Genomic DNA, 12,094 nt, shown 5'->3' on the forward strand with positions numbered 1-12,094 from the left:
ACTGATGGAATCTAGCCCACATCCTGCAATCATTGCATGAATGTCCATCTAGGTCGCAAGGAAAGATCAGTTATAAACCTAATCCACCGTCAGCCGTTTCAAGCTAAATGACCCAAACAGATGACCCAAGTGTGTGTGTTCTTTGCTCTACAAATGTGGGATTTTCAGTTTGATGTAATGATATCAAATAGAAATAGTTCACACAGAAAAACACAACAAATATTTTCAGTCATGATCCCGTGCACTTCCTTGATGGCTCAGAAAATCAGAGGACTTCGTGGCCTGTGCTGGTCCATTTTTAGACATGGCTTTGGACACTGAATGCTTGTATTTTTAGTAGTTCCTGTTATTCGCCTGCTCCTTAGATGCCATTTTTCTCTTCCTGCAGGTAATTTCAAAACACATTTTGATCCACATTCCCACATTGCTGTGTTTATTAATGCCTGTTTTGTTGTTCAGCAAAAATGAATGTCTTTACTCACTGTCATTTTTCAAACACTTTTTGTTCTTCACAAAGGAGATGATTTAGAGAATGTTTATGATGTTTATTAAGATTGAGTGAAATATATGTCCACTGGAGGATTTTCACCTTGGGAGAATGAATATCTTCATTGTCGTACTGAAAAAAGGCCCAATAATGCAGGAAATGAGAGGAGGGTAGCATCTTCTGTTTCAGGTTTTTGTATTCCATCACACAGTAGTGTGTGAATTCATGACAGTATTGATAAAGCACAACTCCCTCAGGAACTATGGATTCCAAGAAGTCTCTATTTTGTACATATGGGCCTTGGAAGAGGTTAAATGAGTTTATTTTGCTTTGGCTACAGTAGGTAATTCTAGCGGTGACAACAGCCATGCATGTCACTTCTGCAGGCTGTGAGATAAAGTGTCACTCTTTTCATAGCTTTTGACGGCTCTGAGACACTTGCATGTTATTTCTCCTGCTCTTTTTCTAGCAAAAATTCACTCATCATTAAATGAAAACTTAAAGTGAAGACCTGATTTTTTTCAGGAGCCTTGTCACAAGTCCATTGTTTTTGAAAGTCTGTGCTACTTCTGCTTTATTTTCACACTTAAAACAATAATTTGGTATTCCTCTTGCACCATTGTCCTCTTTTATGCTAAGAAATAAGTCGCCTGGCAGTTCTCTCCCAAGTGGTTCCACTGCTGCCAGCATTAAGTCTGAGTATGATTCAGTGCACTATATAACACTTTTAATTGTCAGGAAATTTCTTGTCTTTAAAAGTTTCGGTTGAATATACTTACCTGTTGATCAAAAATAGCCTTAAACCTATACACATTTATTTATTTATTTAGTTTTATTAGTAACTTTCAGGAGGGTGTATCCATTGGAGGAAGTTTAATGCTTGTTCTTTTCATTGGTACCTCCACAAATGCTTGAATCCTTTTTTTTTTTGCATTATCAGAAAAGGATGAACACACCCTTCAAGTTTTTCTCCACCTTATCTTTTCCCAAGAAGACTGAGGTAAACTCTCGGATGCATCGTAGAAGTGCAAGTCAGCAGTTTAGTATTTCCCGCTCCCATTCATGATGTCGGTGAAGGTTCCCAAAATCCTGCCGTAAGCTTGACAAATGACCCATTGTGTCCTCGCGGCCTGACTGATATTTATGTTTGATTTTCTCACTTTCTCACCGTGATCGCTTCACTTTCATTCTCTCACAGCGCTGCCTCCACTCTCTGCGATCTTTCTCGCACCATCATGAAAGGGGGAAGCAGCTTGTGTAGAACAATATGGCCTTCCTGTAATGTGTCAAGCCGGGTCAGCGGTGTGCAGGACTCTTATCTGAGACCAGAGTGAGGTCATAAAACCCTGAAACTTATAAAGTACTCTAGGGACGTTTAGGTAACTCTCTTCCTGCTGTAACCGTAATATATACCGAAGAGCAGCAGATCCCGTCCGTGTGAGAAGGAAAGCTGAACTGACGCACATCTGGGCACGTATTCTCTAGTAGAGTTGAATTCCCACAGGCCAGATTGTAGGTGCGCTTGGTGGCTTGCATTGTTGTGTTTATGTGAATTTGAATGTTATTGTTGATGTTTGCCATGCTGTGATCCCCATCACGCTCATATTTCAGTCTCCAAACTGTCAAAGCTTTCCTCTCTTTGTCCTCTCGGTTGGCTCAGTGGGAGAGACGTACGAGCGCTGTATGTGTGCAAGAGCGTGCCCTTGCCAACCGTTACCAACCTGGTTGTTTTTAAAAACACAGTGGGGTCCAAAAGTCTGAGAGCACTTCTGAATATGCATCTGTTTTATTGTTTAACAAATGTTTTTTATTATGAAATATATTGTCAGCGTTGCAGTTCGAATGAAAAAGAACAATTTGAGAATGTCGTCTTATTTGGTTGGCATCGCTTTTACTTTAATAACATCAGCCCAGACATTTATGATCATTCTGTGGAAGCAAGAAATCTCAGTCATATATAATGTAATTTATATTTATGTAATTACCTGTATAAATTAATTATGACTGAATATTTTGTCATTTTATTATTTAAATATTTTATATTTAAAAACTGTGCTTCACATTTTCTGCGTAATTTTAACTTTGTTTTTTTCTGCATATTTTTTTGCTTTTAAAAAAATATAAATAGCAACTTAAATTTAATTTATATATGTATATATATATATGACCCTGGACCACAAAACCCGTCATAAGTCACATGGTTATATTTGTAGCAGTATCCAACAATACATTGAATGGGTCAAAATGATAGATTTTTCTTTTATGCCAAAAATCATTAGGATATTAAGACAAGTTCATGTTCCATGAAGATATTTTGTAAATTTCTTACCGTAAATATATCTCAACTTAATTTTTGATTAGTAATATGTATTGCTAAGAACTTCATTTGGACAACTTTAAAGGCGATTTTCTCAATATGTTGTTTTTTTTTTTGCACCATCAGATTCCAGATTTTCAAATAGTTGCATCTCGGCCAAATATTCTGTCATATCCATACATCAATGGAAAGATTATCTATTCAGCTTTCAGATTATGTATAAATCTCAATTTTGACAAATTGACCCTTATGACTGGTTTTGTAGTCCTGGGTCACATATATGGATGGTTTTCAATGCTGATTGAATTTCAGTGATGATTTTGTGGTCATATTGTCATTGTCTAAACACAGGGCTTTGGTGTTAAACGTGTTGTTTACTGTACAGTGTGTGAAACTCTTATTTGTGGTTTGACGGAGCTGTGAGGTGACTTTGTTTTCAAGTCTTCATTTGACATTCTTCTGATGTCCTTATCATGTCATACTCAGCTGGAGAAATTAAAACGGTGAATGTCTCATGGTTTGGGTACGTCCGTCTCCACATTCTTCTCTTAAATGAGGGTGTGGTTATTTATTTGTGTTCTCAGGCAGAATGATTGCATCCTGGAATTGCATATAAAACAATAAATATCCAGTACCGGTCACATACGCTTTCAGTGACCATGGCTTAACCTTTATTTAACACTTCAGTTGTTAAGTGTTTTTAAGAACAAAGTAGATAAGGGCTATAATACTTGTACCACCTACACATCCTTCTTGTACTAATCAAATCCTGTTTACATTGAATAAACCTGGTTTTTTAAGGTTTTTATGAAAAATTTACCCAAAAATCTTTTACTTACCCTCATGACATTTCTTTTTTAGGACACACAATGCATATTGCACTAGTTTCACTTTTTAATGCTAGTCTTTCAAGCTTCAAAATGACACGAAAGGATGATGAAAATAGTCTAGAATTGAATAATGAATAACAATATAAATTTCTATCTGTTCCTCACACAAAGCTATCATACAACTTCAAAAAACCCTGAAATGTAGTGCATAAGTCATATAAAATAATGTTACGGTGCATTTGTGTCCTTCTAAATCTTGAAAGCCTCAGTAACCAGTATAATTCTTCAGGGTTTCTTAGGGTCTTTTGCAAATTAAGGCCTTAAAAAGAGCTTAAATTCATAGTCATTTTATTAAACGTTGCATGCACTGCAAAAAAAAAAAAAGAAGAATATCTACCATGGTATTTTTGCCTTGTTTTCCAATACAGATATCTAAACAGCTTTAAATCAAGATAAGTTTAATTAAAATGCAAAATGAACATAGTCTTAAACAAAATTAAGTTTATGCTTAAAATGTGAATATATCTTTATGTAAATCTTTAAGTTGTTTTTTTCACCTTTTTTGAGCCTTTTCAGTGTGATAAGAAAGTAAAGTAAAAGGTATTTCATATATTAAGCTTTTTTTTGGAAAATAAATGGAAAGTGCAATCTTTGGAAGTAGTTTTTTTTCCAACTGTTGCTGATACAACTCATTTATATTTACACGTAGAGAACGGTTCAATTCGGTCTTCAAATTTTCTGTACCTGGTTTTAAAAGTTCTTAAAAAGTCTTAAACTGACCTTCACAAAACCGTCAGAAATTGAACTGTTCTTCTAAATTTCTTCTAAATTGTCAAACAGGGTTGGAAAGACATGAAGGTTATTAGATAATGACAGTTCATGGCATGCATGGTTATTTTTTGGGTGAACTGTTTCTTTAAAAAGCATATCTTTTCTTGGGCATACCAACATGTAACACTGATAATTAAATACAAAGATGTTTTTAAGCCCAAAAAATCAGCTACATTTAAATTCTGCCAATTCTTATCTAATCGTTCATACTTTAATTGTAGCATTTCTGAAGGCCTCCACACACACAAACACACATTGACAGGAATTTGCTGGAGTGAGCGTCTCCTCACGTCCCGCTGTTTCAGAGACGCCGGATTAACATTAGCCCTGGTAGCGACACACACACACACACACACACACACACACCCACAGGTCCAAGTAATTGGTCAGTCCTGTTGAGTTTCTTTCAGAATTATCTAACACCCCTGTGTGTTTTTGTGCGAATGAAAGGGCTTCACGAGCCGCAGGTAGCCAGCGGTTTCATCCAGACACAAGGGATCACAGTTAAGAACTTCACAGCTTTTCGGTTCGACACACTTTACTGCTGAGTAGTGACTTTTACCGTATTTAATAATTGCTCATACTGCGCTGTTGTGCAATTTTGTTGGTTCCACAAGCCTCAAACAACATCTAGACTTAAAAAAAAAGTGTTATTGTGTTGAAATACTCAGTGATAGGTTTAAAGCATGTAAATTCTGTAGGGAGTGGTTGGGCTAAAGGTGCTTATTCATGCTGAAACTTGACTGTGTGAAACTACTGTTTTGCTCCCTGAAGGATAAGCTCATAATAATTGGTCTATAGACAGGAAAACTCTATTTAACTTATTTAGATGTGTTATGTACTTAAATATAGTGCCTGTCCTGTTTGTGGCTCCTATTTTTGTGCAAGTGACCAAATGTTTACAAGCCTCTTTCTTTAGTTGTGCAAATGTTACAGTATGCAACCAAAGCACAGGCTGTCATTTAGTCATTTAGAGTTTTTACTTGTAAACCATAATCGGGTTCATTTTGTTTCTGGCCTAGTGCACTACTTTCCTTTTATATTTAAAGCATTTTCAGACTCTCTAAAGGATTCCCAGAGTAACAGAACTGTGTTTAGGTGCTGATATTTACAGATGTAATATTTTAACACGTTTAAATTTTTTGTCCCGCCTGTTTGCATTTACATTTCAGTTTTGCTCTGCCCAAATTACTGTGTCGCTTGATATTATCAAGTGAGTCGTGTGTTTATAAATCCATGCTGTGTTTTTTCTGTCAGATGGGAATTTTGAACTATTTGGTGCTAAAAAAAAAAAAACTTGCTTCCAGGTGGTTGCATAAAGACCAAAATTACCATAAAGATGTGAGTTTATGTGCTTTACTAACTGGTTTAGTCATTATATATCAACTTGTTTTCTACTTACATTTGCATTGAACAGCGCTGTCCTAAAACCTACTTAAAATTTCTATTTGAAAACCTAATTGAAAAGAAACCATAGCAAATTATTTTTCTGGGTTGGTCTACAAATTGATGTTGGATTTAGAGTCACTTTTAAAAGTGTCCAAAACTGGATGTTTAACAAAATGTTCGCGCTCATAATCGCAGATGAATCCCATTCGATTTTGAACATGATATTACGTAGCTTGTCAGCGATCTACGGCTCTGTGTATTAAATGCCGCTCCATCTGAAAGCAGGTGATGGAGATTTACCACTAATCACAGAACCGTCTTTACTGACGAGATGCGCATGACTATCGCATTCAATATATCGTGCAGCCCTAATTATTAGGGATGCACGATATTGGAATTCTGCCGATATTCGATATGCCGATATTTTTCAACTCATTTTGGCCGATATCGGTGCCGATACCGATATATTTCCTTTTGTTTGGAAACAACACCAAGTCTCTCCTGTGCAGAAATTATAAGCAAAATATTATTAATTTTGGTTAGTTTTTAACAAGAACTTATTTATTAGAATTAAATAAAAAATAATAAAGGTTTTTTAACAGTACATTGAAGCTTTGAAAATAAATATAAATCAACTATATCAATCGCTGCATTTTTCCCCCCAGAAAGATGCAGTGTTAACCCTAATATTTTATTTTAAGATTTAACATTTGTAGATGGTCTAAAACAAGAGTTGTAAAAATTCTGAAAATCTTTTAGAGCTCATTATTTGTTTAAAAAATAAAACGTTACACATTAATGAATAAATCAGTATATATAAAATTATTTAATTTACAAGTGTTTGTGATTTTTTTTTTTTTTTTTTTTTTTTTTTTTTTTTTTTTCATGTAAGCTATAGCTTCTGACCATTAAATCAAAACATACTTATTTTATTACATCAATTACTGCTTTATTTAATCAGAAACACAGTCTAAATGTTATTTGTGTAGGCTATTTTACTTTTAATTTAATTAGAAGTAGGCCAACTGCGCCCCTACTATTAAAACTACTTACAGAACGGGCATTAGGACCTGGGGGAGGCTGTCACTGCTGCCCCTGCTTGTGCTATAACTGTTTACTCTATCCCACACCGAAAGCGTCATTCTGTACATGCCTTCACACATTAAATGCAGCGATCCAAAACAGTCAATCTATTCATCATTCAGACAAAACTTTGCTTCAAGAATGAGCCACATTGCTGACGTGATCTAATCGCTAGCACACCCTGAGCACATGCGAGTTAACCCCTACCCCTTATCGGTAAGACATATCGCATAATTTTGCATGTCAGGCCGATGCCGATATTTACATTTAAAGTCATTATCGGCCGATTTCGATATCAGTCCGATAATATCGTGCATCCCTACTAATTATAAATGTCTTTACTTTTACTTTTGATCGGTTTAATGCATCCTCGCTAAACAAAAGTATTAATTTTTCCAAAATAAATGTAGAAACATGCATTTTTTTACATGCATGCAGGTAGATTTGGTTGACTGTGAATGTAGCTTGATTGAGCACTTGGCTGAAAAGACTCCAACGTCCAGCCCACACGAGCCTCGCCCACTCGTACCCGTAAATAGTCTTGCTCCGCAAACACATGGTCACGACTCATAATGCATCCTATGACAAACAAATTACAAGCGTAATATGTGAAACTCGCTTCCTTATTCATTTCGGAGCCATAGAGAAACTCCCGTGCCATTGTTCCAGGCCAGACTCCAGGTGCCTCTGCCAGCCATGTGAACACGCTGCCAATGCAAACACATTCAGCCTCAGAGAAAGACAGGCAGAGCTAATGATTGTGTTGAGGCCTGCGCCGATAAGTCACATCAAGATTCTCAGTGCTGGCGATAAACCGTGGAAAATCCTTGTTTCTGTACCCTGCGTGCAACTGTGTGAAAGGTTCTTGATGTTGTGCTTTTGCGTGTTAACATTCACGGTCAAAAAACACTCAAAAAAGAGGTTGTATCTATGAATTCCTCCCTTTTTTCCAAGACTTGTCCCTTATCTTGAAAAAGGGGATGAATTTATAGATATATACATTTTTGACCGTTAAAGTTAGCATGCAAAAGCACAAGACGTGTTTTTCTATAGTTTTGGTTAACATCAACACTGATGTTCACATGCCTTTCAGCTGTTGTGTTGCAAATCCACTGACCAGCCGCTTATGAAAATGTCATTTTGCACATTCCCTAATCTGCTTTTCTTGTTTCAGTTTTCATGTACAACCATATCTTAACTCCCTTTCCCGTGCATAAAAGTCTCTATTGTGCCATTTGTCTTTGTTCATTGTGAAGCAATGTGTTTATTTGCCCATTTGGAGGTCAAGTCATCCAAAATTTCTGTATCTCCACACCCCACTCCCCAGATCTGGCACGAATGGGAAAGATGGGCCTTTATAAATCTTAAATGCTTTTTCCCTTCTTCATTAGTTCGATATAGTTTGATCAGATTAAGCCCATTTACGGTCATGAACGTGTTTATTTGGACTCAGAACACGCAACAATGACACCCACACAAACAATAACCCACACGGTCCCGTGTGATCCCGGTCTCGCTGCGGTTCCTCGCTATAAAAACAGGACTAGTCATAACAGGAGGGGGTTTCTGTAAAGAGCAGCGGAGCAGGAGCTGCTCTCCCATTGAAACGCGTCCCCGCTGAGATTACATGAAAGCGCTGAGAATGTCAGGAAGAAGCTGCTGGTGGCGTCACTACGGAATGGCATTGTGAATGTGCTTCTTAGAAAAACAGCTTTGAAGTTAGAAAAATAAATCCTCAAGTCTGATCCGCCACAGGTGCTTCGGAAATGTGGCCTTTTTTATGTAGTTTTGGCTTAAGCAAGGTTATTTTTTCAATCTCATATTCGCTTTGACACACTGAACTGGGAAATCTCCCATGCAGACCCCTTTGCATCATAGCTTACACAGGTTGAGTTTGGTGTTCGGTGGAAATTTTGATGGATGTGTTCAGGTCACGGGGTAAGTGGGGTGAGGTTTTCAGCTCTCTGCCCTAGATCTGTTTCAGGCCCGATCTGTTATCTGACTTCTTTTGACTCTGACTGGCACCAGACTCGCTACATGTGGATCCAGTGGTTAGTTTACATTGTGTGATTCATACGATTCCTGTTTTTAGCATCAAAGAGTTTCCTCAGAGCTCTCTGAGAACGGTCCAAATGACAACGTGCTGAGAGAACTTTGGAAGTTCAAGACAAGAACTCAAGACTAGTTTCCAGTGTTTTGGAAGAACATTCAGTGCAATTTCTAAACTAAAATGGAATGGTACAGGCATCATGAATCATTGTAGAATTACCTTGTTTTTAGCAATCAGAGCAATTTCATAAGTTACTACAAACATGGAACAGCACAGAAATCTACCAAGCTTAGTGAAGACGTTTTAATTAATTTTGTGTCTATCAAATGGCCAAAAGCCACGTGTGTGTATTTATATGTACATGTGTAAATTATATCATTTTAAATGAATAATTTTATAAATTAATTATTATTTTAAGTTGTTAATTTCAACTTTAATTGTTGAATAATTTAGATGCATTGCCATTAAAGTGAAATAACTGAACATAAACATAGGAGCCTGAGAAAAATGCTCATTTTAGAAGAAAATTTGAGATTTGCATCTGAACTCTTCATATAGAGTATATACCAGTCAAAAGTTTTTGAACAGTAAGATTTTTAATGTTTTTTTTAAAGAATTCTCTTCTGCTCACCAAGCCTGCTTTTATTTGATCCAAAATACAGCAAAAGTACAGTAATATTGTGAAATATTTTTACTATTTAAAATAACTCATTTCCATTTGAATATATTTTAAAATGTAATTTATTTATTTGATCAAAGCTTCGTTTTCAGCAACAAAAAAAAAGGTAAATAATTTAATTTAAGTATAATTAAGTTTTTATTGCATTCATAATTCTACTGATTCAGACACACTGGGACGACACAAATCTGAACGTTAAAATTTACAATTTTTAAAAAAAGATTTCTTTTGTCAGGTTTTGGATGAGATCAGTGAGCATGGGATCCGGATCTACCAGCTTCCCGATGCTGATTCGGACGAGGATGAAGAATTCAAGGAACAGACGCGTGTCCTAAAGGTCAGAGGTCAAAGTGTTTGAGTTCATTATCAGCACTGCCTGACCTCCCAAAGGCTTTGATTGAAGTTGAAGGAGTGTGTTTGTGTGTAGGCCAGCATCCCGTTCGCAGTGATCGGCTCCAACCAGCTGATAGAGGTGAAGGGGAAGAAGATCCGCGGACGCCTGTACCCGTGGGGGGTGGTGGAGGTGGAAAACCCCGAGCACAACGACTTCCTCAAACTGCGCACTATGCTGGTGTGAGTACACACACACACATACACATACATTTTGAGGTGTCTTAACCTCCTGAGTATGAGAAAAGTGTGAGCAAAGACAGAAAAAGTAAAACTGTTTACATGACCTTATCCACCCTCTGACCCTCAAGAGTTCAACACAATGTTTTCACTGCTTTACCTTCAAGACTTCTAGATATTAATAACCTGTTAAACTCTTCACATGCCAAATGTGATCCTGGAGCACAAAACCAGTCTTAAGTCGCTGGGGTGTATTTGGCGCAATAGCCAAAAATACATTGTATGGGTCAAAATATGCCAAAAATCATTAGGATATTAAGTAAAGATTATGTTCCATGAAGATATTTTGTAAATTTCCTACCGTAAATATATCGAAACTTCATTTTTGATTGGTAATATGCATTGCTAAGAACTTCATTTGGACAACTTTAAAGGCGAAATAGTTGTATCTCAGCCAAATCCTAACTCGTCCTATCCTAACAAACCATACATCAATGGAAAGCTTATTTATTTAGCTTCCAGATGATGTATAAATCTCAATTTTGAAAAATGTACCCTTATGACTGGTTTTGTGATCCAGGGTCACAAATGAGTAAAGAGTAAAATTGTGGGTTTGCACAAACACTTGAGATAACAAACCGGTAAAAGAGTGAATTGTACAAAAATATTTCATTCCGAAATTAAAAGTATATAAATATTTAGCATGATGAATATTAAGCTTATTTTATGACCATTAATATACGGATACATTGATGATTAGTTTTTTCTCAATGGTGATTCTTGTAAGTTATGTGTCTCAGTACTGAAATTAATTAAAAAGTGTAATACATTTAAATCAGCATAAAAATTAAAAATAATAAAATGCAAGATACCACCATGGTGTATAAATACTTCAAATAATAATGTCTTAAATAATATAATATTTATTTTAAATAATATGAATTAGTCTCTATAAGAAAACATTATTGGCGGTAAAAGGTTTTAATTTCTTTATTCAAAAATACAATTTATTATTTTATATACAATTTTATATATATATATAAAATATATAATACACATATAATAAAATATAATATACATATATATAATATAAAAAGTTAAACAATGTATATTTTAAATGATATGAATTAGTGCAGGGTCTTGTCACCTACATTAATAGGAAATTGAGGAAAATGTGCTTAATTATATGAATGTAATGTCTCAATGAAAAAACTATTGATGGCAAAATAGGCTTTAATTTATTTTTTCAAAAATATAACTTATTTTATGTACATTTACTGTAAATATTTGAAATAATATGAATGAATGTAAGGGTTTCTTGTGCTACATTAATGCTAAATTGAGGGAAATGTGCTTAATTGTAATGATAATAATGTCTCATTGAAAAAACTCTATTGGTGGTAAAATATGCTTTTGTCTTTATGCATAAATATAATTTCTTTCCTTTGATTTTGGTGTGAAATATGATCTGAATGGTCATATCTAACTATCTTAAGGCAATTTTTCTGTGATTGTTGGCCTGATTTGTTCTCTAGTGCCCTCTGTTGATGATATGTGTTTCTCTCTCTCTCTGTGTGTGTGTGTGTGTGTGTGTGTGTGTGTGTGTGTGCACCTGGTATTCATCACGTCCTGGGGACCAAATGTCCCCACAAGGATAGTAATACCAGTAAATCTTAATCTTGTGGGGACATTTTTTGGTCCCCATGAGGAAACAAGCTTATAAATCATACAGCATAAAGTTTTTTGAAAATCTAAAAATGCAGCATGTTTCCTGTGAGGGCTAAGTTTAGGTGTAGGGTTGGTGTAGGGCAATAGCACATACAGATTGTACAGTATAAAAACCATTACGCCTATGGGA

The 12,094-nt window shown here is 35.7% G+C and overlaps 1 protein-coding gene across 2 annotated transcripts in view; it reads left to right on the forward strand.

Annotated features, from left to right (window-relative positions):
* LOC306848490 (septin-2-like) overlaps positions 1 to 12,094 on the forward strand; it is a 30,672-nt gene that overhangs the window by 14,860 nt on the left and 3,718 nt on the right. For both annotated transcript variants that reach the window (XM_079383072.1, XM_079383071.1), the window contains exons 8-9: positions 9,902 to 10,003; positions 10,094 to 10,239. In XM_079383072.1, coding sequence (XP_079239198.1) covers positions 9,902 to 10,003; positions 10,094 to 10,239 — 248 coding nt within the window. The remainder of the gene's footprint in view (positions 1 to 9,901; positions 10,004 to 10,093; positions 10,240 to 12,094) is intronic.

This window comes from Barbus barbus (assembly GCF_936440315.1).
Source record: "Barbus barbus genome assembly, chromosome: 28".
Classification (NCBI taxonomy): Eukaryota; Metazoa; Chordata; class Actinopteri; order Cypriniformes; family Cyprinidae; genus Barbus; species Barbus barbus.